This window comes from Equus przewalskii, chromosome 19, assembly GCF_037783145.1.
Source record: "Equus przewalskii isolate Varuska chromosome 19, EquPr2, whole genome shotgun sequence".
Taxonomy (NCBI): Eukaryota; Metazoa; Chordata; class Mammalia; order Perissodactyla; family Equidae; genus Equus; species Equus przewalskii.
In genome coordinates this window covers 23,253,403-23,276,430 of record NC_091849.1, presented here as the reverse complement: position 1 = coordinate 23,276,430, position 23,028 = coordinate 23,253,403, and the positions used below count along the sequence as shown (strand labels likewise).

Genomic DNA, 23,028 nt, shown 5'->3' with positions numbered 1-23,028 from the left:
TTTTCTTTTTGCTTATAAACAACAGAAATTTATTTCTCACACTTCTGGAGGCTAGAAGTCCAAGATCAAGGCACTGGCAGATTCTGTGTCTAGCGAGGGCCTGCTTCCTGGTTCATAGATGCTTGTCTTTTCACTATAACCTCACGTGGCGGAAAGAGTGGAAAGACTTTTCATACTTTACTCCCACGGTTGGGGAGAGGCCCCTCCTTTGGCCTCCTGGGAAGGCTGAATCCTGCTCTGGCTGTGTGATGGAGATCTGAGTGGACACTGTCAACTAGTGGTGTGACCTCGGGCAAGTCACCTGTCCTCTCTAAGCCTTAGTTTCCTTCTCTATAAAATGGTAGCTATCTCATTAGAGCAATGGGAAGATAAAATCAGTTAGTTCATGTTAAGCACTTAACTCCTGTTAAATAATGTTTATTCATCTATGTATTTGATTAATATTAAATACAAGAGTGTGCTATTCCCACCTGTTTGTAATAGTCAGTTTTGGTACATCTAACTTCAATTCCAATGACCAGGTGATTATACTTAAAAACAAAGTATAAATACAATCTTCTTTGACTAATTATTCTTCCCTAATTAAGGACATTATCCCAAGTATAGTCTTTATTTTGCCATAGGGTAAGTGGAGGGAGATTGGGAAGTGGGAATACAGAGAATACAAAAAAAATTCTGTTGTATTAATCAGACTGTGCATTTGAGAATAAACTTTCTTACAGGGGGATGTTCTTTTTTTGTTCCTATTTATTTATTTATTTTCTTTTTTTTTTAAATTGCAGTAGCATTGGTTTATAACATTATATAAATTTAAGGTGTGCATAGTTATATATTTCAATTTCTGTGTAGATTACATCACGTTCACCACCTAAAGATTAATTGCCGTCCATCACTACACACGTGTGCCTAATCACCCCTTTTGCCCTCCTACCTCCCCACTTCCCCTCTGGTAACCACCAATCCAATCTCTGTTTCTATGGTTTGTTTGTCATTGTTTTTGTCTTCTACGTATGAGTGAGATCATATGGTATTTGACTTCTCCCTCTGACTTATTTCACTTAGCATAATACCATGGGGATGTTCTTATTGTTCAGGTATATTAAAGAAACAAACATCAAAAATGATCCAAACGAACTCAACAATCTTATCAAGAAAAATTCTGATGTGGTAACATGGACCCCGCGACCTGGAGCTACTCTTGACCTGGGTAGGATGCTAAAGGACCCAACAGACAGGTTTGTATTCAATATTTGTAGAGAATAAAAATGGCTTGTGAATTTTCTCAATTTTATGACAAAATAAAGGGCACACCCATGGCCTCTTGACAGGTCCCTATTTGTAGGAATGTATGTTTTTGTTGATTAGCATACTGAGCTTGTTATGCAATAAGATCCACACATCATTTCTTAAAATGGAAATCTTACTATTTGAATAAAATATACTAAGTATCTTTCAAATCTAGAGGGGAAAAACCTGAGTTTTCCCCTAAATTTCTCATCCTATATAATAATTATGCAAATATTTTCCTCATCTCAGATCCTTGAGGATAAAAGGTGAGGAAGTTTTTTCTGTTAATGGTCATTATAATGTACAGCTCAAAGAAAGTTGTCTTACGTAAGTAAAAAGCAATAAGCTTGAGAGTTAGTTTTCATATCAGTGTAAACATTACCCACCTGCCTGTTAGACATTTGAACAAGTAACAATGCACTGGGAGGATAATTCAAGAAAAGTTCTGCTGTGGCCTTAATTTGGCTTCTCACAATTGTTCATCTAGATTCCTGCAGGGGCCCCTGACTTCACTCTGTGCCTTCTCCTCCTCCACTCCCCTTTGATCCATCCTCCATGCCAGCCTTTTTCCATCTGGTGTTTATAATCCATTGGTGGGTCATAAAATCAATGGCACTGATCATGACCAGTGTTTTTGAAAAATGAAATAGAATAGAATAGACCTGAGTACATTGCATATAACAAGTGTGTGTTATTTCAGGAAACTTTTGTTTCACAGGTACCCTTGGGACGTTGACCCCCAGAGTCTTGATGTAAAATGTAATTTGTACTGAGATCATAGGCAAATAGTTTGATAGCCCCTCCTCTACATGGCTGCCAGACTATCCTTTTTAAAATGCAAAACTGTTTCTGTTCCTTCCTTGTTTAAAATTCTTTAGGGTATCCCCAGTACCCCCAGGATAAAAGTGGTTTTTATTCTCCAGATCAAGGATGAGAAAGATTTTTAATTATTTCAGGTGTTAGCAGGGCATTCAAGAGCGTTTATCATTTGGCATTAGCTTAACTCTTCCATCATCTCTCTCCAGTACTCCAGATGTACCCTATGGCAGTCGTTCTCAAACTTCAGCGAACAGCAGAATAACCCAAGGAGCTTATATAAATGCCGATCCCTTGGCTTCACCCCTGGAAATTCTGATTCAGTAGATCTGAGTTAGAGCCCAGGGATCTGCATTTGTATCATTGTGTCACACCAAAGCATTTGGGGTAACAAGAGAGTCAATTGTGTTGGATTCTCAGTAGTAAGTCAAAGTCTAAGGGAGACTAAGTGCTTAACTCTGCCTCATGAGGGGAGGAGGACACAGGAGAGAACAGGAAATGTGGTCAAGGAAAGCTCAATCTGAAATCTGCGGCATTTGAACAAGGTCTTGGAGGTGAGGAGGAGGCTACAAGTAGAGTATTTGAGAGTGAGAGCGAGCGAGAGAGAAAGATTGAGAGTCCAGTCGGAGAGAATGGCATGTGCTGGAGAAGGCAGATGTAAATAGTATCATTAGTTTGTTGAATGCAAATACTTCGAATAAGTGGATGTATACCATTCATTCAGAAGTAGTTTATTGAGCTCCTTCTGTATACCAGACATCATACTAGGTACAGGGATAGAGCTGCGACAAGGTCCTTCCCTCATGAAGTTATCCATCTACCTGGGTATGGGGTTGGTAAGTAAAGGCGAAGGAAAAGGACAAGACGGGAATGCCATGTTGGGGCCAGGGTTGGAAAGGCCTTGTGAGACAGTCCAAGGAACCTGCCTGTGAGTAAGGAGAGCCTGAGAAAGTTATAAAGCAAAGAAGGAACATTACTTTGTGGTGTTTTAGAAAAACCATTTCAGTTTGCAAGGAGAACTTACTGGGGAAGAGGAGACAGGTAGGACAACTCTACAGGTAGAGTCAGGAAGGTGAGTGGGAGGCTGTGGCTTTATCCCGGAAGAGATTAGGGAGGCTTTAAACTGAAACAGGAGAAAAGAACTGGAAAAGCAGATTTGAGATATTTTTAGAAGTTAGAAGCTTTAGGATTTGGTAAGTAATTTATTACAGAAACCAGTGCATCAGTAGCTTTGCCTCAGCAATGAATTGAAAGTGTTGAGAAGTGGGACATAGAGACCTACCAGTACTTGCCAAATCTTTACTAGACAGGCAGCTATTTCCCTCCTCATATTTCTCTTATCCAAATCACACCCTATTCCATTCTCAGGGTTCAAGATTCCATGTTTCCTGCAATGATCCCTCTTCACACTGGATGGATAGAGCTCTAGGAATGTCAGAGAACTTCAAATTGCTGACTGGGTTTCAAGATAAAATTTCCCATCAGTCTGTCAGCTGTGGTTTGATCAGTACACTAAGAAGACCATATATTAGAGACAGAAAATTCTGGATATATCTCAAAGATAGGCTAAAGTCATTCATATATGTTCAGCAAATATTTCTTGAGCCCTCTCTATGTGCCAACCATGGTCGCTACTTTCATCAAACTTGAATTCTCATGGAGGGGGCTGTGGGACAGGAGTGAGCAGAAATCCGCAAAATCAGTATGACCACAGTATAGTTAACATTTCCATCATTTGGTTATTGGAACCAAAAGTGTCCAGATCAATGATTTTCCAACATTTTTTTTCCCAGACGTGGACTTTTATCTTCAAATGTGTTCTGACTTGGAAAGCCATCACACTAAACAATTAATAGGAGCTGTTCTGGTTTAGGGTGGGCTGGGGCCACCCTCACCTGTCCCCTGAGGTGCTTCTGTGAGACCCTGGGAATCATCTGGGCAGTCTTAAAGCTACTGTCTGATTGACTGTTGACATTTTGGTGCTGACTTTTGTCTTCCATATTTATTGCTTTCTTCTTTCATCATTCTCTCACCTTCATGTCTTTAAGCAAGGGCATCATAGAGCCTCCAGAAGGGACCAAAATTTACAAAGATTCCTGGGACTTTGGACCGTATTTGAAGATCTTGAATGCTTCTATAGAAGATGAAATATTTCGTCACTCATCCTGGATAAAAGAGTACTACACTTGGGCTGGATTTAAGGATTATAACCTGGTGGTCAGGGTATGCTGTTATTTGTCTTTGCTTTCTTAAATTATGGAACTATATGAAAACCCCTTAGTATTCTAGTTTATTTCTCCATAAGCACTCATTAAGCCTTGAACTGCCTTATTTTTAGAGAGCAGATTTGACAATGTGATAAACAATCCCTTGTTGAAATTTACGGAATGTTCTCAAGTCCAGCTCAGTTTCTCTTTGGAGTATTTTTTCCCCTCCTATCACCACGTGTTTGTTGTTGTTTGTTTCTGCGAGTGTTTTGTTTTGTTTAGCATGGCAGAAATAGCTATTTAAACTGCAGAACTAGAAGGTAGGATCCACCCAAGAGGTGGGAACCTGGAGCAGGGTGACATAGAAGCATGTAAGTCTTATCTGCAGCTGTGGTAAGGACTGAGCTGCACAAACCATGACGTTTAGCCATGAGGTTAAGTTCTAGATCTAGGCTGAAGATATCGAACTTAAATTAGCCCCAACACATACACACAGAGCTCACCAGCCAAGTAGTTCAGGCTATAACCCGGTCACACAAGCCGAGGACATATGCAAAAGCAAATTAAATACTAACAGGCAGGAAGGAGTGTGAGAGTAAGAAGCAGCCAGAAGTGGGCCGGGAGTGCCTGCAGAGTCAATGAATAACCAGCCTCTAATATGGATATTTTCTCTGGCTTCTATTTCATGCCTGAGGTTGTTCCTGGGAAGCAAAGTTTAGGGATGGCATCAGGAAATGGACAACATTCACACTCAGCCCAGGTTTATCTTTCAACCCCTGAACGTTAATACCAGGCAACACTTGCCATTCTCAAAAATAGTGATTCCTAAAAACTTAGGAGTTTTTAGGGGATCAATGCCAGTTGTGACAAAGTTTTTACTGGCCAATAGTGAAATAAGTATGAGCATGTCTATGAGTGTGGTTACAAAGATGTTAACTCTCTTTTCTTGGAATGAATTGTCATTATCCCAAGATTAGGTCATTTCTATTTTTTTAGGTGTTAAAGCATTCTTTCTTTATTGAAATAAAAGGATAGCAAATGTAAGGATTTTTTTTTAGAGTACTCACTTGGCAAAAGAAAATGTTGATATCTCTCTTAGATCCCAAATATTTTTTAGGAAATTGTCTTTGAAATCCAAAGATATGGGAAAATTGGTCTAAAAGATATTTTCAGTTGGACCATTAGTATGAAAAAGAATTTTTTTAACTTTTTATTGAGATTGTGATAGTTTACAATCTTGTGAAATTTCAGTTGTACATTACTGTTTATCAGTCATGTTGTAGGTACACCACTTCACACTTTGTGCCCACCCCCAGCCCCCCTTTTCCCTTTGTCTACATGTTTATGAAAAAGAATTTTTAATGAAACTATTTATGTTTGACTGCTATACGATGATGAGAGACATTCCACATTTTATTCATTCCTTAGCCTGCAAACTTATGGTGGTATTTGATATCTCGTTACTAATAGTACTTAAGATGGTAATAACCTTCCTGTAAATTTGATTCAGCTCGTGACGTGAAGCAGTTTTGCTGTGGAAGACTAGGACTTGAATGCTATCAGTTCAGGAGAGAGGAGAGAGAAAATTGAAGAAAGTGGGAGAAAGAGAAAAGAGGAGAGGGACTCTTTATATTAATTCCAATTCATTGCTATCATTTAAGGGCATTTGGGTCTTACCCATCCAATAATTTTTTAAAGACCTTGACCACCAGATTCATGTGCTTCTTCCCTTTACCATGTTGTCATTTGCACAGATGATTGAGACAGATGAAGACTTCAGCCCTTTTCCTGGAGGATATGACTACTTGGTTGACTTTCTAGATTTATCCTTTCCAAAAGAAAGACCAAGCCGGGAGCATCCCTATGAGGAAGTAAGCAGCAACACTGGTCAAAGTGCTCCTTCCTTCCTTCCTTTCTTTCTTTTTAAATAAACTTTGTATTTTAGAATAACTTCAGATTTACAGAAAAGTTGCAGGGAGAGTACAGAGTATTGTGAACATCTTACTTTACCATGGTACATTTGGCACAACTAATGAGGCAATATTGAAATAATAATATTAACGGAAGTCCATCCTTGCTTCTTTCTGAGTCATTGACAAAGATTGGATTCTCCACCCGCTTACTTCCAGACAGCTGCCGCCTACGCTGCTGTTGGACCTGCAAGTGTTGATCTCTGCTTCCCTTTCTCTTCTCTCCAATGGTGTCTCCTTCCCCAAGGGAACCAAGTGGGTGGCTCTGTAAAAGGAGTTAAGTCAACATAAACCAACACATATTTTGTTGAGCTCCGATTTTGAGCAAACCCCTCACCTGCAGCAGCATGAGGTAAAGGTGAGCCGTGGCCTTGGAGGCAGCCTCCAGATTGGGACTGGTGTCCCACCCCTGCTGATTAGGAGGCTTTGAGCAAGTTATTTCACCTGTCTGAACTTTGTGTTTTTTTCCTTTCATAGGGTTTATCCCTGCCTTACCAGTGTTTTTGTGTGATAGTCAAATGACATGATATATGTGAGCATGCATTGTAATTTTACATTCTACATGAATGTAATAATCATTAAATAAATTAGGCTGTATATTCTGCCCTTGAGCTTATTATGTGTGCCATATAAATGTTTGATGCCTTAATTGTAGAGGTTTCAATGTACCTTCATATACTAGATGTGTTCTTAACGCACATTTTAATAATTTGACTTGTATTTTTATGTTTAGTAAAGTACTTGCTATTGAAGAGAATCTTATGCTGAAACTTCAGTGAAACCAATAATCCACTACCTGCTTTATGGGTCTTAAAAAACTAGGTTTTCCCAGATAGGATTTTCACCCTATGTGAAGCACCTGTTTTAAACAAAATGAATCTCTTACATTATTGCTTTATTTACCAAACATGTATATAGCTTGCTGTGTGCCAAGCACAGCTTTAAGCACTTTATAAATAGTAACTCATTTAATCTGACAACAATCTTATTAACAGATATTACCATATTCTCCATTTAGAGATGAGGAAAATGCCATAATGAGAGGTTAAATAATTTGCCCAAGGTGGTACAGCTAGAAAATGGTGGTGCGAAGGTTTGACCATGAGCTGTCTATGCATTTGAAAGTCTATCCATTTAGCCACTGTGTTGCTTCTCAAATCTGGACTTACGAAACCTGTAAATTAACATATCTGTTAGCCTTAAAGGAGATTTATCTTTGGAATTTTTAAAATAAGTTCATTTAAAATATTTAACTGAAAAAAGTCGCTTTTTTTTTTTTAACAATCAAGCATTTTTTAGACTTGCCAGGGCCAAACTGCAAAGGACTTTTCTTTTTCTTATTATTGAATAAATTTGATGTGTGACATTATGTAAGTTTAAGGTATACAATGTGGTACTTTGATAAATTTACATATTGTAGTATGACTGCTGATGTAGCAATATTTATGACATTACATGATTATAGTACAATATTATTGTCTCTATTCATTATACTGTGCCTTAGAGTTCTATGGCTTATTTATTACTCATGGCAAGTTTGCACCCTCAAACACTATCTCTCTTATTCCCTGGTAACCCCAGCATTTTACCCTCTATTTTTTACAAGTTTGACATTTTTAGATCCACATATAAGAGATATCATACAGTACTTGTCTTTCTCTGTCTGACTTATCTTCCTTAGCATAATGTGTCAACATCCATCTACATTGTCACAAGTGGGAGGATATCTTCCTTTCTCATGGCTGAATAATATTCCACTGTGTATAGGTACCACATATTTTTTATGCATTAATCTGTTAATGGGTATTTGGTTTGTTTCCACATTTTGGCTACTGTGAACAATGCTGCAATAAACATGGGAGTGCATGTATCTTGTCAAAATCCTGTTTTCATTTCCTTTGGGTATATACCCAGAAGTGGAATTCCCGGATCATACTGTAGATCTATTTTTAGCTTTTTGAGGAAGCTCCATATTGTTTTTTATAGTGGCTGGACTAATTTACATTCTCACCAACAATGTATGAGTTCTCTTTTCATCACATCCCCTCCAGCACCTGTTATCTCTTGTCTTCTTGATGATAGCCATTCTAACAGGTGTGAGGTGATATCTTGTCGTGGTTTTGATTTGCATTTCCCTGATGATTAGTGATGTTGAGCATCTTTTCATGTGTCTGTTGGCCATTTTGATGTCCTCTTTGGAGAAAGGTCTAGTTTTTCTGCCCATTTAAAAAATTGGATTATTTGTCCTTTTGTTATTGAGTTGACTGAGTTTTTCGTATATTTTGGATGTTAACCCCTCATCCAATATATGGTTTACAAAAATTTTCTCCCATTCTGTAGGTTGTCTTTTCATTTTGTTAATTGTTTCTTTTGCTGTGCAGAAGCTTTTGAGTTTGATGTAGTCCCATTTGTTGATATTTTTTCTTTTGTTGTTTGTGCTTTTGGTGTCATGAACAAAAAATTATTGCCAAGACCAATATAGATGAGTTTCTTCCCTACATTTTTTTCTAGGAGTTTTATGGAATCAGGTCTTATGTTTGAGGCTTTCATCCATTTTAAGTTAATTTTTGAGAGTGATGTGAGCTAGGGGTCCAATTTCATGGTTCTGCATGTGTTTCTTCAATTTACCCAGCACCATTTGTTGAAGAGACTATCCTTTCCCTATTGGGTATTCTTGGCTCCCTTGTCAAATACTAGTTGACTGTATATGCTGAGGTTTACTTCTGGGCTCTTTATTCTGTTCCATTGGTCAATGTGTCTACTCTTGTGCTAGTACCATTCAGTTTTTATTACTATGACTTTGTAGTTTAGTTTGAAATCTGGAAGCATGATACCTCCAGCTTTGTTCTTTTTTTTCTCAGGATTACTTTGGATTTTTAGGGTCTTTTGTGCTTCCACACAAATTTTAGGATTATTTCTTCTATTTCTGTGAAGAGTGCCTTTCATATTTTGATGGGGATTTCATTGAATCTGTAGATGGCTTTGGGTAGTATGGCCATTTTAACATATTAATTCTTCTGATCCATGAACGTGGGATGTCTTTCCATTTCTTTGTGTCTTCTTCGATTTCTTTCAGCAAAGTTTTGTAGTTTTCATCGTACAGATCTTTCACTTCCTTTGTTAAATATATTCCTAAGTATTTTATAAATAATAAAATGCTATTGTGAATTGGATAGTTTTCTTTAGTTCTTTTTCAGATGCTTCATCATTAGTGTTAAGTAATGCAATTGATTTCTATATGTTGATTTCGTATCCTACCACTTTACTGAAATCATTGATTAAATCCAACAGGCTTTTGAAAATAAGGTCACTTTTTCACAGCTTTTGATAACGCATCTGCTGGATAAAGCAAGCAACAACTCTGTTGCAGATTTAAATGCACCATGGGGTAAATCATCATGCCTGCCATGTACACAGTGGACTGTAATATGGCTCTCAATTCCTTTATCTCCCTGCATTTTAGTGAGATTTCTAAGTGCTGAGCTTTGCTTAAGGAGATTATGTCTATACTTGGAAGAACTCCTTTTCTTTCTGGAGCCCTCTCATATTGTCTCTCTCTCTTTTTTGGGGGGGGGGGCGCATTAATTGCCTTTCAAACCCATAAGTATATTTTCTATCACTCCAACTGTCCGTCTTTCCTAGATGCATGGTTTCTGTATCTCTCTATCCTCCTGCTGCAATCTGGATGGGCTCCTCTCTAGTTCTACTGTAAATCTGTCACCCTGTGACATCCCTTAGTGGCTTCCAGACCCCACCCATGTCTTCACCTTTTTTGCTTTACTCCTTTATGGGACTTTCTGCTTAAGTAACTGCTGAGGAAAGGGTGCATGGGAGCTAAACTTTGAGTACCTTCCTGCCTCACTTCATGTGATAATCTGGGTGAGCACATGATGCTGGGTGGCAAATCATTTTCCATGGACACCTGAAGCCATTGCTTCTTTGGCTTCTAGTTGCATGCAGTGTTGCTTACCCCAGGTTGATCTTTCTTCCTTTGTAGGTGACTTTTAAGAATCAAGGGATGAATCTATATTTACCAAAAAAACAAAAAAAACCCCAAAAAAGACTTTTTCAAGATGATTTAGGGCTCTCTGTATACGTAGGATTTGTTACCCAGCAGGCTTTACTTGAAGGCAGTGGTTACATGCTTAAATGCTCACAGACTGGCCCAAGGCAGATCTTGTAAACAGGTGGAGCTGAGTGGGGACTGTGTCAAGTGGAAAGCAAATGCCAGATGAGAAGGGGGCAGCCCCTACTGAGTTCCAGCTGATCTTCTGAATTTTCCAGAGAACTTGGAAATCTGGATCTTCATGTGAAATGCTCAAATCTATAAACGTGGAAAGCAAATTCAATTTTTTAAAAGGGGCTGTAAGCTATACAAAACAAGAGCTAGGCTGGGTTTGATCAGGCAGCCACTAGTTTGTTTAAGTTATGAAGGCGAAGAGCCAGGTATTAGGCTGGGGGACCCATAAATACCCAAATGTGGAGGTCCTTGCTCTGGGGCATCACAAGCATACTATGTGCCCTCATTCTCCCCTCAAAATCGATTCCATTTCTTCGGAGAATTGTCTGAATGTATTTGGCCTTGGAGCCATGCATTGGCATAGGGAAGGGGTCCATTGTTTCATGTACATAGTTTTGTGCTGCGTGTCCCTACTGTCATCCATGGTACCTACCTCTACTCCTTCCACATCTGAACGCCCCTCCACATACTCTCTGGGATTCTGCATCCTCTGCCAGGTTCTTCCGATGCCACTCATCTGCCTCCTTTCCAGATTCACATTAGTTAGTTGAAATCTCCTACCTGTCAACAACTCACTTCATTTCTTCTTTACTGTGGCAGTTTATAGCTATATAATTGCTTTGTCAACATTGCAGCTGGATCTGGCAGTGTTCAGAAGACAAGTTATGAATGTGATCTGTCCGTCAAATTACCCCTTGCTTTCTTCACTTCCTGACTATTCTGCATATTTGGGGGTCTCTCTTTCTCCAGCCATCACCTAAGTCTCCATTTCTCCCAGGGTTCTGTGCTCAACCCACTCTTCTTCTCAAGTCTCTTCCTGGGGGAACTCATCTGCCAGCACCACTTGTCTGCTAATGACTCCAAAAATCCACATGTCCTGCCTGGACTTTCCCCAGACCCCTCCAACACTGTCAAGCTTTGGATTCTTTATAGTCAATTGCCTACTAGATATCATCACTCAGATTTCCAAATTCTTGGTACCTCTTTTCCAACCTGTTCAAAATTCAACTCATCATCCTCCTTCTCTAAGCTTTTTCTCCTTTTCTATCCTAATTGCTGGAAATATCAGCCCACTAGTGAGTCAAGCTAGAAACGGGAGTGATCTTTGATTCTTTCCTTTTCCCTCATCTCCAAATCTAATCAATCACCAAGAACTTCTTATTTTACACCCTAAATATTTCTCAAGTCTGTCCCCAGTTCTTCCATGTGCTGCTCTCCAGATTGAAAGGTCAGAAAGGCCATCTCCCCTCCACTGTGAGGAACTGGGTCCCGATACTGCCTCTTAGCTGGGCAGTCCTCAACCTGACCAAGCTGTGCAATCGTGTTTCTCAACTCTATTGGCAAAAGAACAGATCCTCTGACCTGTGTTTGTAATCTCAGTTCACAATGGATATTACCATTTTGTAGGAATGGTGCAGGAAAGAGAAATAAATCCAAAACGTCAATCTTCTAATTATTCTGTGCCATTTAATAGCCTGTCATTTATGACCGTCTGTCTCTGTTGGCATTAGCATGATATTCCCCAGGGGAAAAAAACTGTGATTCCAGATGCTGAAAAAGCTCCTGGTAAACTTTAACCCCTGTACTTATGAAGTGTTAGAACCATGTCTAGTCTTAGGATACGTTCCCTTCCTGCTACTTCATGCTCTTTTTATAAATTTTCTCATTTTTTTTTCTCGCAACATTCCTGTAATAGAGGGAACTGAGGCTTAGCAAGGTTAAGGTCACATGATTAGGAAGCTCTGGGCTGAGACGCAAAACCATCCCTGCTCGTCTTCTAATTCTGTGCTCCTTTGACTATTCGACAGCTTCCATGCCAGGAGTTGGGATTCATTGAAGGTAAGGGCCTTAACCGCCTAGTCAAGGGGTTCATGCTCTACGGCAGGCCTGACACATAGAGCACTGTCAACTTGCAGGCTCTGCTTTGCCTCTGAGTGTTCAAGGAAGAGACTAGAACACTCTACTTTCAGAATAATGGTGTAGCGCGCATTTGTTGAAAGCTTGCCACGTGCCAGGCTTGTTTTAAGTTTTTTATATACATTGACTCAGTTAATCCTCACAACAGTCCTTTGAGGAACGTTCTATTATCTTCATTTTATAGATAAGGAAAGGGAGGTGCAGATGGTTGCCTGTTTCACACAGCTAGAATCTGGATTTGAACCCAGCAATCCGACTCTGTGCTCTCAGCCACTAAGCTTCCGCAGCTCCTGAGCTATTTCCTGTTTTTCTTCCCTCCATTTCTGCTGTGCTCAGGGTTCCTTCTTTCCCCCTCAGCCTGTGACATCTACTCCAGTAGACTGTTCTCCTTGACTCCCCAAGCCCCTGCCATCATAGGCATCTGCTTCTCCCAGGGACACGAGGGGATGGTCCTCTGTGCTGGCTGGGTCACACCTGCTAGTTCTTCCGTATCTGTTTCAGATTCGGAGCCGGGTTGATGTCATCAGACATGTGGTGAAGAATGGTCTACTCTGGGATGACCTGTATATAGGATTCCAGACCCGGCTTCAGCGGGATCCTGACATATACCATCATCTGTAAGTCTGAAAATGGCTGTTGTATGCCAGGCCACTGCAGAGGATGCTGTGGATACATAAGCAGAGTCACACTGACTATGCCCCCAAACTCTGACAGATGTGTGAGATTCCACCATTAGAGCTTTATTCCTTTGTTAACCGTTAAAAAGCAAATCAGGTTAGGAAAGTAACATTTTAAAGAGTCATCATTTATACATTCATACAAATGTGTTTCAATCCCTTCTGGAAGTGGTTTTTCGTATAGGAAAGGGAAGAACATTATAAGAGGGGAAGGGTATGTGTGCTAAGACGAGAATGAGGCGGGGGCGTTTATATGGCAAAGATGCGGTCATTGAAGACAATCATTTCCCATGTCACATTTTTGCCTGTGCCCAACTAGTTGGTTAAGGGGGATGGCCCACTGAGTTTCTACCTGCCTGCACTTCAAAACCATGTAATTTTCTCATTGCAAAACTGTATATCTTTAAGATTATATTTGGAATATTTGAGTTAAAGTGTCAGGCCCATTTGCCATTTTTATATTTGCAAACTTATCAGCAAGACGGAGAATACCTTCTTTATCATTACCACGGACCCTCTGAAAAATACAGGAATTTAATTTTAAATAAGAAAACCTACTCTCCAGCTTTTGCTTTGAGCTTACAAGCACAGGTGTGGTTTAACTTCTTTTTTACTTATTTCCTTTTGACTGTTTTCAAATTATAAAAAAAAAAAGTTAAAGAATGTAGATGTACATAAAATAAAATAAGCCTGCCCCACCCATCCCACAAAACCCTGTGTGTTTCCTGCCTCTCATTCTACCCCTCTCCAGGGTAGTTCTTGATAACAGCTCAGTGTGTATCATCCCAGGCTCTGGGCATATCAACATTTTTGAAATTTCTTTGATAAAACATCCCATATGGTTGGAGGGGGGAGGTTATTGCTGCTGTTGTTTTTTCAACATAATCCTAGTACATATGCTCTGTAACTTAACGTTTTTTACTCACCAATGTGTGGTATCCCTTGCCTTGGGACACACAGATCAACCTCAAATGTTTTTTTTTTTGGTTCTTTTTGTTTTTTTTTTTTTTGTTTTTTTAGGGAGATTGGCCCTGAGCTAACTACTGCCAGTCCTCCTCTTTTTGCTGAGGAAGACTGGCCCTGAGCTCACATCCGTGCCCATATTCCTCTACTTTCTATGTGAGACACCTGCCACAGCATGACATGCCAAGCGGTGTCATATCCGCACCCGGGATCTGAACTGGCGAACCCTGGGTGGCCGAGAAGCGGAACGTGCGCACTTAACCTCTGCGCCACCGGGCTGGCCCAACCTAAAACGTTTTAACAGCTGTAAAACATTTTAAGTTTTAGAATTCTAAGTTCATGTTCAACAGAGCATGTACCTGACTTCTTGTTCTGGAAAAAAAGGCATATAGCAAATTTGGGGGAGATTTGAGAGGTTACTTTTCTTAAGAAAATAATTCCATCTTGGAAACTTTTAGGATATTGACGCTAAAGACTATTTTGTTATATTGTTTTGATAACAAAGGTCCTAAATGTACGATGATCCCATAATGAATCTCGGGAAGCAGTCACAGCCCAATTTATCTTTGTTGGTCTTAAGATGGGATTTATGAGTTTACTAAATATTTTTCTGGATATAAAAATAATGTGTATCTACTGTAGAAAATTTGAAAAAGTATTTTAAAATACAAAAAAGAGTTAAAACCACAAATAATCCCTCCACCCAGAGAAAGCAATTTCTATTTAGGCGTCTGGTTAATCTTTCTTTGTTTTCAAGGACATACACATGCACTTTTTATAAAAATAGGATAGTATTGTACATACTTTTGTGCCTGCGTGTTTATTGAACAATCTTTGATCTACCTGTAAGTTGTTTCTAACTTCTCATTATTTGAAGCAATGATTTAGCAAATAAACAGGTAGTTATGTGTTGCATACTTTCATAGTGATTTCTTTAGGATAAATTCCTAGGAGTGGAGCTACTGGGTCCAATGCACATGCAGTAAGTAGGCTTTTTATTTTTTTTCTTTCCTTTGAGGAAGATCAGCCCTGAGCTAACTGCTGCCAATCCACCTCTTTTTGCTGAGGAAGACTGGCCCTGAGCTAACATCTGTGCCCATCTTCCTCTACTTTATATGTGGGACGCCTACCACAGCGTGGCGTGTCAAGCAGTGCCATGTCCGCACGCCGGATCCGAACTGGTGAACCCCAGGCCGCCAAAGCAGAATGTGTGCACTTAACCGCTGCACCACTGGGCCGGCCCCATGTGTAGGCTTTTGATGAACTCTGCCAAACACTTCTTCAGCAAGCCAGTTGCCTTCCCAGAAATAACGTAGGAGAGGACCCATTTCTCCACACCCTCCCCAATACCAGGTCCTAATGCTTTTGTGTAGAGAACATAAATCTGTATTTTCACATATGAGGTTTCCTTAAAGCAAGGCACATCACATTAAAATGAAAATAAGTCACAGTTGTCATGTTTTAAGGAACTGCATTCAACACACTGAAAATGCTGAGGTACATGAACAGCTGAAATAGTACAGAAACAATGTCTCTTAGGGAAAGCTGAAGACCAGGTACTGAACAGATCCTGGCAAAGCAACAGGCATGGAAGTTTCTAAAGCATATTTCTTTGCTTTTTCTCTTTCCAGGTTTTGGAACCATTTCCAAATAAAACTCCCCTTAACACCACCCAACTGGAAGACCTTCCTGGTGCACTGTGAATAGAGCGGACCTGAGATTCCCCAGGTGAGGCACCCTGTGGATCTGGGGGAGACCTTTATCATATATCCCATCACACTCTCTTTGGCATCTAAATTGAGCAGGCGCTGTACCTGTCAGAAAACCTGACTTTCAGAGGAATTGTGAGGAGCTAACATTACAAGAAGAACAGTCAAGTTTAAAAATAAGTAAATAAGATGAGTGGTGAGTGCACCCAGCCCAAAGTTCATAGAATCTTTGGTTTGGGTGAGATGAACATATAGCCAATTAATAAATAAGACAAAAATTATCCCAGGTGGTCAGTGAGTGTTCAGAGCTAAATTCTGAACACATTAAGAAAGGAAGCAACAAAAAATAAAGGGAGGAAAAACAAAAACAGAGCAAGATGGAAAACATCGCCTCTCCATGTCCAATAGACCCCTGTCTTTTTCAGGCTTATGGAGATCAGCTTGTCTGGCACAAATCAGATTTGACATTCCTTCCTCCTGCTTGCGATGTGATTTTATTAACTAAATTACAAAACCTGTTTCCATATCCTTATTATTGGAAAGATCATATCACATTACTACAAAGAGAGTCAATTTCTTGACTTATGCATTTATTTATATATTCATTTATTTATTCCACAAACAGCTGGCCCATCACACTGTACTGTAATAATCTATTGTCTCTTCCAGTCAGTAGACTCTGAATTTCTTAAAAGTAGACACTCTTGCCTGTATATCCTTAATGCTTAGCACAGTGCCCAGAGCACACGTGATTTTATTCATAATATGTGTTCAAGGAAGGAAGGAACAAGCGAATTCTCTCTCCCACTGTCAGTGTGACTTGCCACTTAAACTAGGCTTCAGTGTCCTTACCAGTAAAATTAAGAATCGAAATAGAACATTCTTTTCCGTTGTAAAGTTCTTTGTTTCATACTCCATTCTAGCACAAGGCATTGAGCTAGATTTTCTACGTTATGATTATAGGCTAGAAGGGATGCTAAGGAAATTCACATACAACTAGATTATAAGGCAAACTTAATAAGCACTATATTTGTTGTACAAACTAAGCTTTGGGAATACTGAGGAGAGAGAGATTACATCTGACTTTTTGAGATGACCAGGAGGAGTGTTATAGAAAAGGTAGCGTTTTGGTGGAGGATGTGGGAGGAGGTGGTATTAGGAGAGTGTCTTGAAGACTGAGTAAGGTTTTTAATAAGCTGCAGTGGAGGTGAAAAGAATATTCCAGACAGAAAAAGTGGGTGAAGGTAAAAGGTAGAAAAATGCAAGGTGAGTTAGAGCATTGGCAAGTCCTCCTAGTGTGACAGAGAAGTAAGGGAAAGCAGGAAAGAGGTTTTAGTGACCCTGGGAGAATAAAGAGAGTCAAGAGGACTCAATGGAGATGCTGAGCAGGTCCAGTCATTGTAAAAAAGCAGAAGGCATGAAAGGTCAGGAGGCAACAGATCAGGAAAGCATTGAGTTCAAGGTCTTGGAGACGGAGCAGTTCTGAAAGAAGATGGGTCAAAGGTGCTTCTGTAAAACTGAATGAATGAAACGGAGCAGAAATAAAGGTAATGGGCATCAGGAGGTCAATGTGTGCATTTTGAAGTTGCCTTATCAAGAAGCAAATAAACTGTGGTGGTCAACACCTCAGACTTGGAATCTGACTTCTTGAGTTAAAATCTTGGTTTTGTCACCTACAATATGACCTTGGGCAAATTACTGAACCTCCTTGTGTCTCAGATTTTCACCTATAAAGTGAATACTATAATAGTATCTACCTCGCAGGGTTGTGTCACATGTGTAAGGCACTTCTAGAAGAGGGAGTGGCATAGGGACAGTAAAAAATAAATATTAACTATATCAACCTGAAAATCGACAGGAAAGTCATGTGACCTATAATCAGTCATTTGAATTCATTTTACAGTCAGAGAATCTGTTAAAAGTTGGGAGGAGTGTCATATTCCAGTTCACATTCCAGGTTTAGATTCTCAGTTAAAGCATCATAGACAATACAACTCGAACTAAAGAGTAAGAATACAATTTTGCCCCAATGCAATAAAAAATTAAAAAGTATTAAAATGAGACTCATCCTGTTATTCAGTAGTAATATGTTTAATTCACAGGGATGCCAAACAATGAAAAATTCAAGAATTTACTGATGCCGCATCTTGAACACAAGAATCTTATACCAAAGAGACTGTGCCTTATTGCCATCAGCAATGGATAACTACATGCTGCAGTTGTGAAATGTTCACACATCTTACATTTGTGCATCACTACATAGCCAGATAATTAATATTTTACTTATTCTGTCTACAATTTTCTCTAAAAGAATGAATGAACCCAAGAGGAACAAATTTCCTATGGAAAACAAAGCATAGCAGGAGATGTGAATCTAAGCATGGAAGAAATAGAACAAGAGAAGAAAAAGTTTCCCGTTACACGATAAGGAAAAAGGAAAGGAGTTGAGGAGTAGAAGTTGGGTTAGAAGAAGAGAAATAGATAAATGAGGGCCCATAAGAAGAAAATAGGAAGGAGAAAAAATTAAGATGGAATTTTAAAAAAGAGAATGTAGAAATAGACATTTTGCTCCTTAATAGATTGATTCTCCAAGTAGGGTCCATGAAGATAGGTTAGTAAAAACGGTTCATGAGCTGTTTTCAGTTTTTCAAAAAGATTTGTTGAAATCATATATTTACCAAAACAAGACTACAGAGGCTGCCCCGAAAGGGAAAATTTCACTCGGACTGAAATTATTTTGATTCAGTGACAAAATTTGTTATTTAATGCACCTTATAAATTCTAACAAATAGATCTTTGATTAATAAAAAATATGAGCACTATTAATAAAACAAGTTTTGTAGACAAAAATCTTTCAAAATCAATAGAAAGATCAATAATCAAGATCCATATCTTGAAAAAATTTAAAAATCCTCTTCTGAACATTAAAAAACATTGTTTCAATGGGTAAAATAGGCAACTAATGTATCTGTTTCTGCTAACCTCTGTAGTTTTTGATGATCTTCTCATGATTAAGACACCTACACACAAATTTATCCCTAGAAAAACATGATTGTTAACTAGGTTTCTGTTTTACTACACACCCCTCTCACTGAGATGAACATCAAAATTGGTTTTCTGATTATGTGTACTACCTCTTTAATTCTAAAGATACAAGAATCCAATCAATGCTGGAATTTATCCCCTTAATTCTCTAAATTCTCACTTCATAATAGAAATTCTGACTGTTTACTTCTCATTAAGATCTACATCAATGATGTTTGATTATTCTGGTTCATCTCACACATTATAATAACAAAAGTGCTTGAAATTCAGGAACTATATTTTTTGATTTATAGTATATAGTAAGTTATTTAATTATCACTGAAAAATAGATGTAATATATATCAATATGATGTATGTTAAAATGTATGTAATAAAAGGTTATTTTAAAATATGGATTTGTTTTTCTCACCACTGTGCCTATCTTTGTTCTCATGTTATCTTTCCGGTTATCTCCTTCTAATGTCCTAACTCCAACAATTCTTTGATATCACCAAGACCTCCAATCCATTGACCCTACATGTCCTCACTTCCCTTCTTAATCCTCTTAGATGGTTCTTTTCTACCTGTATATACCCCCATATTACTGGGCCTCTTTCCCTATCTTGTATCTCATATCTCATTTCCATTACTTAAACTAAAAACTGTGAAATCATCCTTTATGTCTTGTTCTAACATCCACTGTCTCAGTACATCCTGTCACCTCCACCTTCAAAATATACCCAGAGTCTAACCACTTTCCACCACCTCCACTGCCATCAAGACAGGAGAGGAAGGAACCCATACAGGTAATCTGGGCATGACGGGCTGATTTTCCTCAGCCATGGATAGGAATCTGCCAACTCAAAAAAAAGGCCAAAAACCTGAATGCCTTGAAATTTCCTCAAAGCCTTTCAAGTAGGTGCTGAGGAAGCCATTCAAGCGAAGGTGCCTTGCAGGCTGCACAATCCTACGGTGAAGCCACTTCAGAGGGTGCCAGGGAAGCTGCTGGCTGCTGGGCACTGATGCTCATCTTGCACTTCAGAAGCCCAGCTCTAGAGAAACTAAGATACAAGAGCCAGAAAAGAACCTCTTCCTCCTCTAGCGCCCCTCCAGTGCCCTCTACAGACAAAGCTTAACTTTGTGCTAGCTGGCAAAGGAGAGGTATTTCTTTTTGCATAGCAGGCAATGGAGAGTGGATTTGGAGTGGAGAGGCAATAAATTGATAACGCGCTTGATAGGAGTACATGTTGTAATCTTTAGGGTAACCACTTAAGGAATAGTAAAATAATGTGTAACCACAAAGGTGATAGAGGGAAAATGAAATAATTTAAAAATATTAATCTGTGAAAGAAGCCAATAAAAGAGGAAAATAACATAGAACAAATGAGACAAATAGAAAGCAAATACCAAGATGGTAGATTATATCAATAATTGCATTAAATGTAAATGGACTTAATGCTCTCAGTAAAAGACAGATTGACAGACTGGATTTCAAAAAAACACTCTTTGCTTGCAAGACATATTTAAAAGATAAGTATTATGAAAGCTTGAAAGAAAAAATGTGGGCAAATATAAACTTATGAAAACACTAATAAAAAGATGGTGTTGCTGTCTTAATGTCAGATAAGGTGGAACACTTAATGATAAAAGTTTAACCATGAAGATATAAAAATCTAAATGTATATACATATAACATAGCCTTAAAATGTATAAAGCAAAGAATGACATAACTAAAAGAAGAAATAGACAAATTCAAATCAAGTGAGATATTTGAAAACCTCTCTATCAGTAAATGATAAACCAATCAGACAAAAAAAAAACCTTTGTAAATATATGGAAGATTTGAACAATGCTATTTTTTAAAATGACTTAATAAACATATAGAGAAGATTGCCCCTCAAGAACTACAGAACACCCATTCTTTTCAAGAATACAGAGATCTTTTACACAAAATGGTGATATACTAAGCTGTAAGGCAAGTTGCCTCAAATTTCAAAAATTTAAATCATATTCAGTATGTTCTCAGACCACAGAGCAATTAAGATAAAAATCAATAAGAGAATTATAAAATTTCCATGCGTTTTAAAACTAAGAAGTAACTTCTAAATTAGTGGTCCTCAAACTTAAGAGAAATTAAAGAAGATAAATGGAAAGATATATTCATGGACTAGCAAACTCAATATTTTAAATTAAGTCAATTCTCCCCAAATTGATAAATAGAGTCAATGCAATTGCAATCAAAATCCCAACAGGTTTTTTTTTTAAAAAATGGAAAGTCACAGGTTCATTCTAAAATTTATGTGGAAGTATGAAGTTTCAAGACTAAGGTACTCTTGAAGAAAAGGTAGAATACGGTCAACCTCACATTTTCCTGGATCAGTGGTTCTCAGACTTTAGCATGTCAGAATCACCTGAAGACTTGTGGCCCATCCCCAGAGTTTCTAGTTCAGTGGGTCTGGTGTGGGCTCCAAGAGTTTGCATTTTCAACAATTTCCCAGGTAATGTTAATGCTGTTGGCTAGGAGACCACACTTTGAGAACTGGAATTCTAAATAACTCGTAGATCAAAGAAGACATCACACCAGAAACCAGAAAATAATTTGAACCAAATGATAATGAAAATACAATATATCAGAATCTTTGTGACAAACTAAAGTCAGGCTTACTGGGAAATTTATTGCTTTAAATGCATATTGAGAAAAGGCAAAAGGCTGAAAAATCAATGAACTAAGCATTCTTCTCAAGAAGCTAGACAAAAGATGGCAAATTAAACCCATAGAAAGTAAAGGAAGCAAATTAAAAATTTAAAACAAAAAGTAATGAAATACAAAGTGGATATATAATAGAGGATCAACAAAGCCAAAGGTTGATTCTTCAAAACGACTACTAAAATTAATAAACTTCTAGCAGGACTGATCAAAAAAAATAGAGGAGGAACAAAAAGCCAAAGTCAGGAATAAAAGATATACTTTAAAAAGATGATAGAATAAACTTCTTTATGTGAATAATTTTGAAAATGTAGATAAAATAGACAAACTCCTAAAAATACACTCCTAATCAAAACCAATATATGAGGAAAAGGAAATGTCAATAATTGAATATCTATTAAAGTAATTGAATCTGTAATTAAAAACCTTTCCACAGGGGCTGGCCCTGTGGCGTACTGGTTAAGTTCACGCACTCCACGTCAGCAGCCTGAGATTCGCAGATTCAGATCCGGGGCACAGACCTACACACCACTTTCCAATCCATGCTCTTGTGGTGTCCCACATACAGAATGGAGGTAGATTGGCACAGATGTTAGCTCAGCGACAATCTTCCTCAAGGAAAAAAGAGGAAGATTGGCAACAGATGTTAGCTCAAGGCCAATCTTCCTCACCAAAAAGAAAAACAAAACCTCTTAACAGAGTAAACTTCAGTCTCAGATGGCTTTTCCAGTGAAGCTTGCAAAACACTTAAGGAAGACAATTATTTTTAAACTCTTCTGGAAAACACAAGATGAGAGACCATTACCCTAACTTATTTTCCGAAGCCAACATAATCTTGAGACAAGCACAAAGACTTTTTGGGAAACAAGAATTTTAGGCAAATTTCAGAAATGATTATAGATGCAAAAATCTTAAGTAGAACATCAACAAAGAGAATTCAGCAACTTATCAAAAGGATAATTTATCACAACTCAGGTGGGTTTATTCCCAGAGTGCAATGTTAGTTTGTGTGCATATCAATCAATGTATTTCACCACCTTAACTGAATAAAAGATACAAATTATAAGATCATCTCAATTGATGGAGAAAAAGCATTTGGGAAAATGTAATGTCCATTAATGAATCTAGGCAAAAAACAACAACAAACCCAAAACAACTCTTAGTAACTAAAAATAGGAAGACATTTTCTCCAAATCATGAAACAAACAAACAAAAAAACACCACAGCAAATATATTAAAACTTCCCTCTGAGATCGAAGGCATAGCCAGCATGCCAGTTGTCAACACTTCTCTTAAATATTGTACTGGAAGCTCTAGCCAGTGCAATAAGACAAGAAAAATAAACAGAAGGTGTAAGGATTAGAAGGAAGAAATAAAGCTGTCTTTTGTTACAGTCAATAATATTGTGAACATAGAAAATCCAAAATATTCTACAGATTACTCTTTAGAGTTAATAAATGAATTTAGCAAGGTTGCTCAATATAAGGTCAATATACAGGGGGGAAAACTAA

The 23,028-nt window shown here is 38.3% G+C and overlaps 1 protein-coding gene across 18 annotated transcripts in view; it reads left to right on the top strand.

The window, feature by feature from the left end:
- LOC103541420 (cytidine monophosphate-N-acetylneuraminic acid hydroxylase) overlaps nucleotides 1-19,222 on the top strand; it is a 348,688-nt gene extending 329,466 nt beyond the window's left edge. For 17 of the 18 annotated variants that reach the window (XM_070584227.1, XM_070584218.1, XM_070584220.1 and 14 more), the window contains 6 exons: nucleotides 1,095-1,235; nucleotides 4,152-4,326; nucleotides 6,065-6,181; nucleotides 12,939-13,054; nucleotides 15,709-15,805; nucleotides 17,889-19,222. In XM_070584227.1, the coding sequence (XP_070440328.1) occupies nucleotides 1,095-1,235; nucleotides 4,152-4,326; nucleotides 6,065-6,181; nucleotides 12,939-13,054; nucleotides 15,709-15,784 (625 nt within the window). In that variant the 3' untranslated portion in view covers nucleotides 15,785-15,805; nucleotides 17,889-19,222. Of the gene's footprint in view, nucleotides 1-1,094; nucleotides 1,236-4,151; nucleotides 4,327-6,064; nucleotides 6,182-12,328; nucleotides 12,532-12,938; nucleotides 13,055-15,708; nucleotides 15,806-17,888 lie in introns of those variants that run through there. The other variant, XM_070584217.1, reaches the window with a different exon arrangement.
- Nucleotides 19,223-23,028: the final 3,806 nt, after the last annotated feature.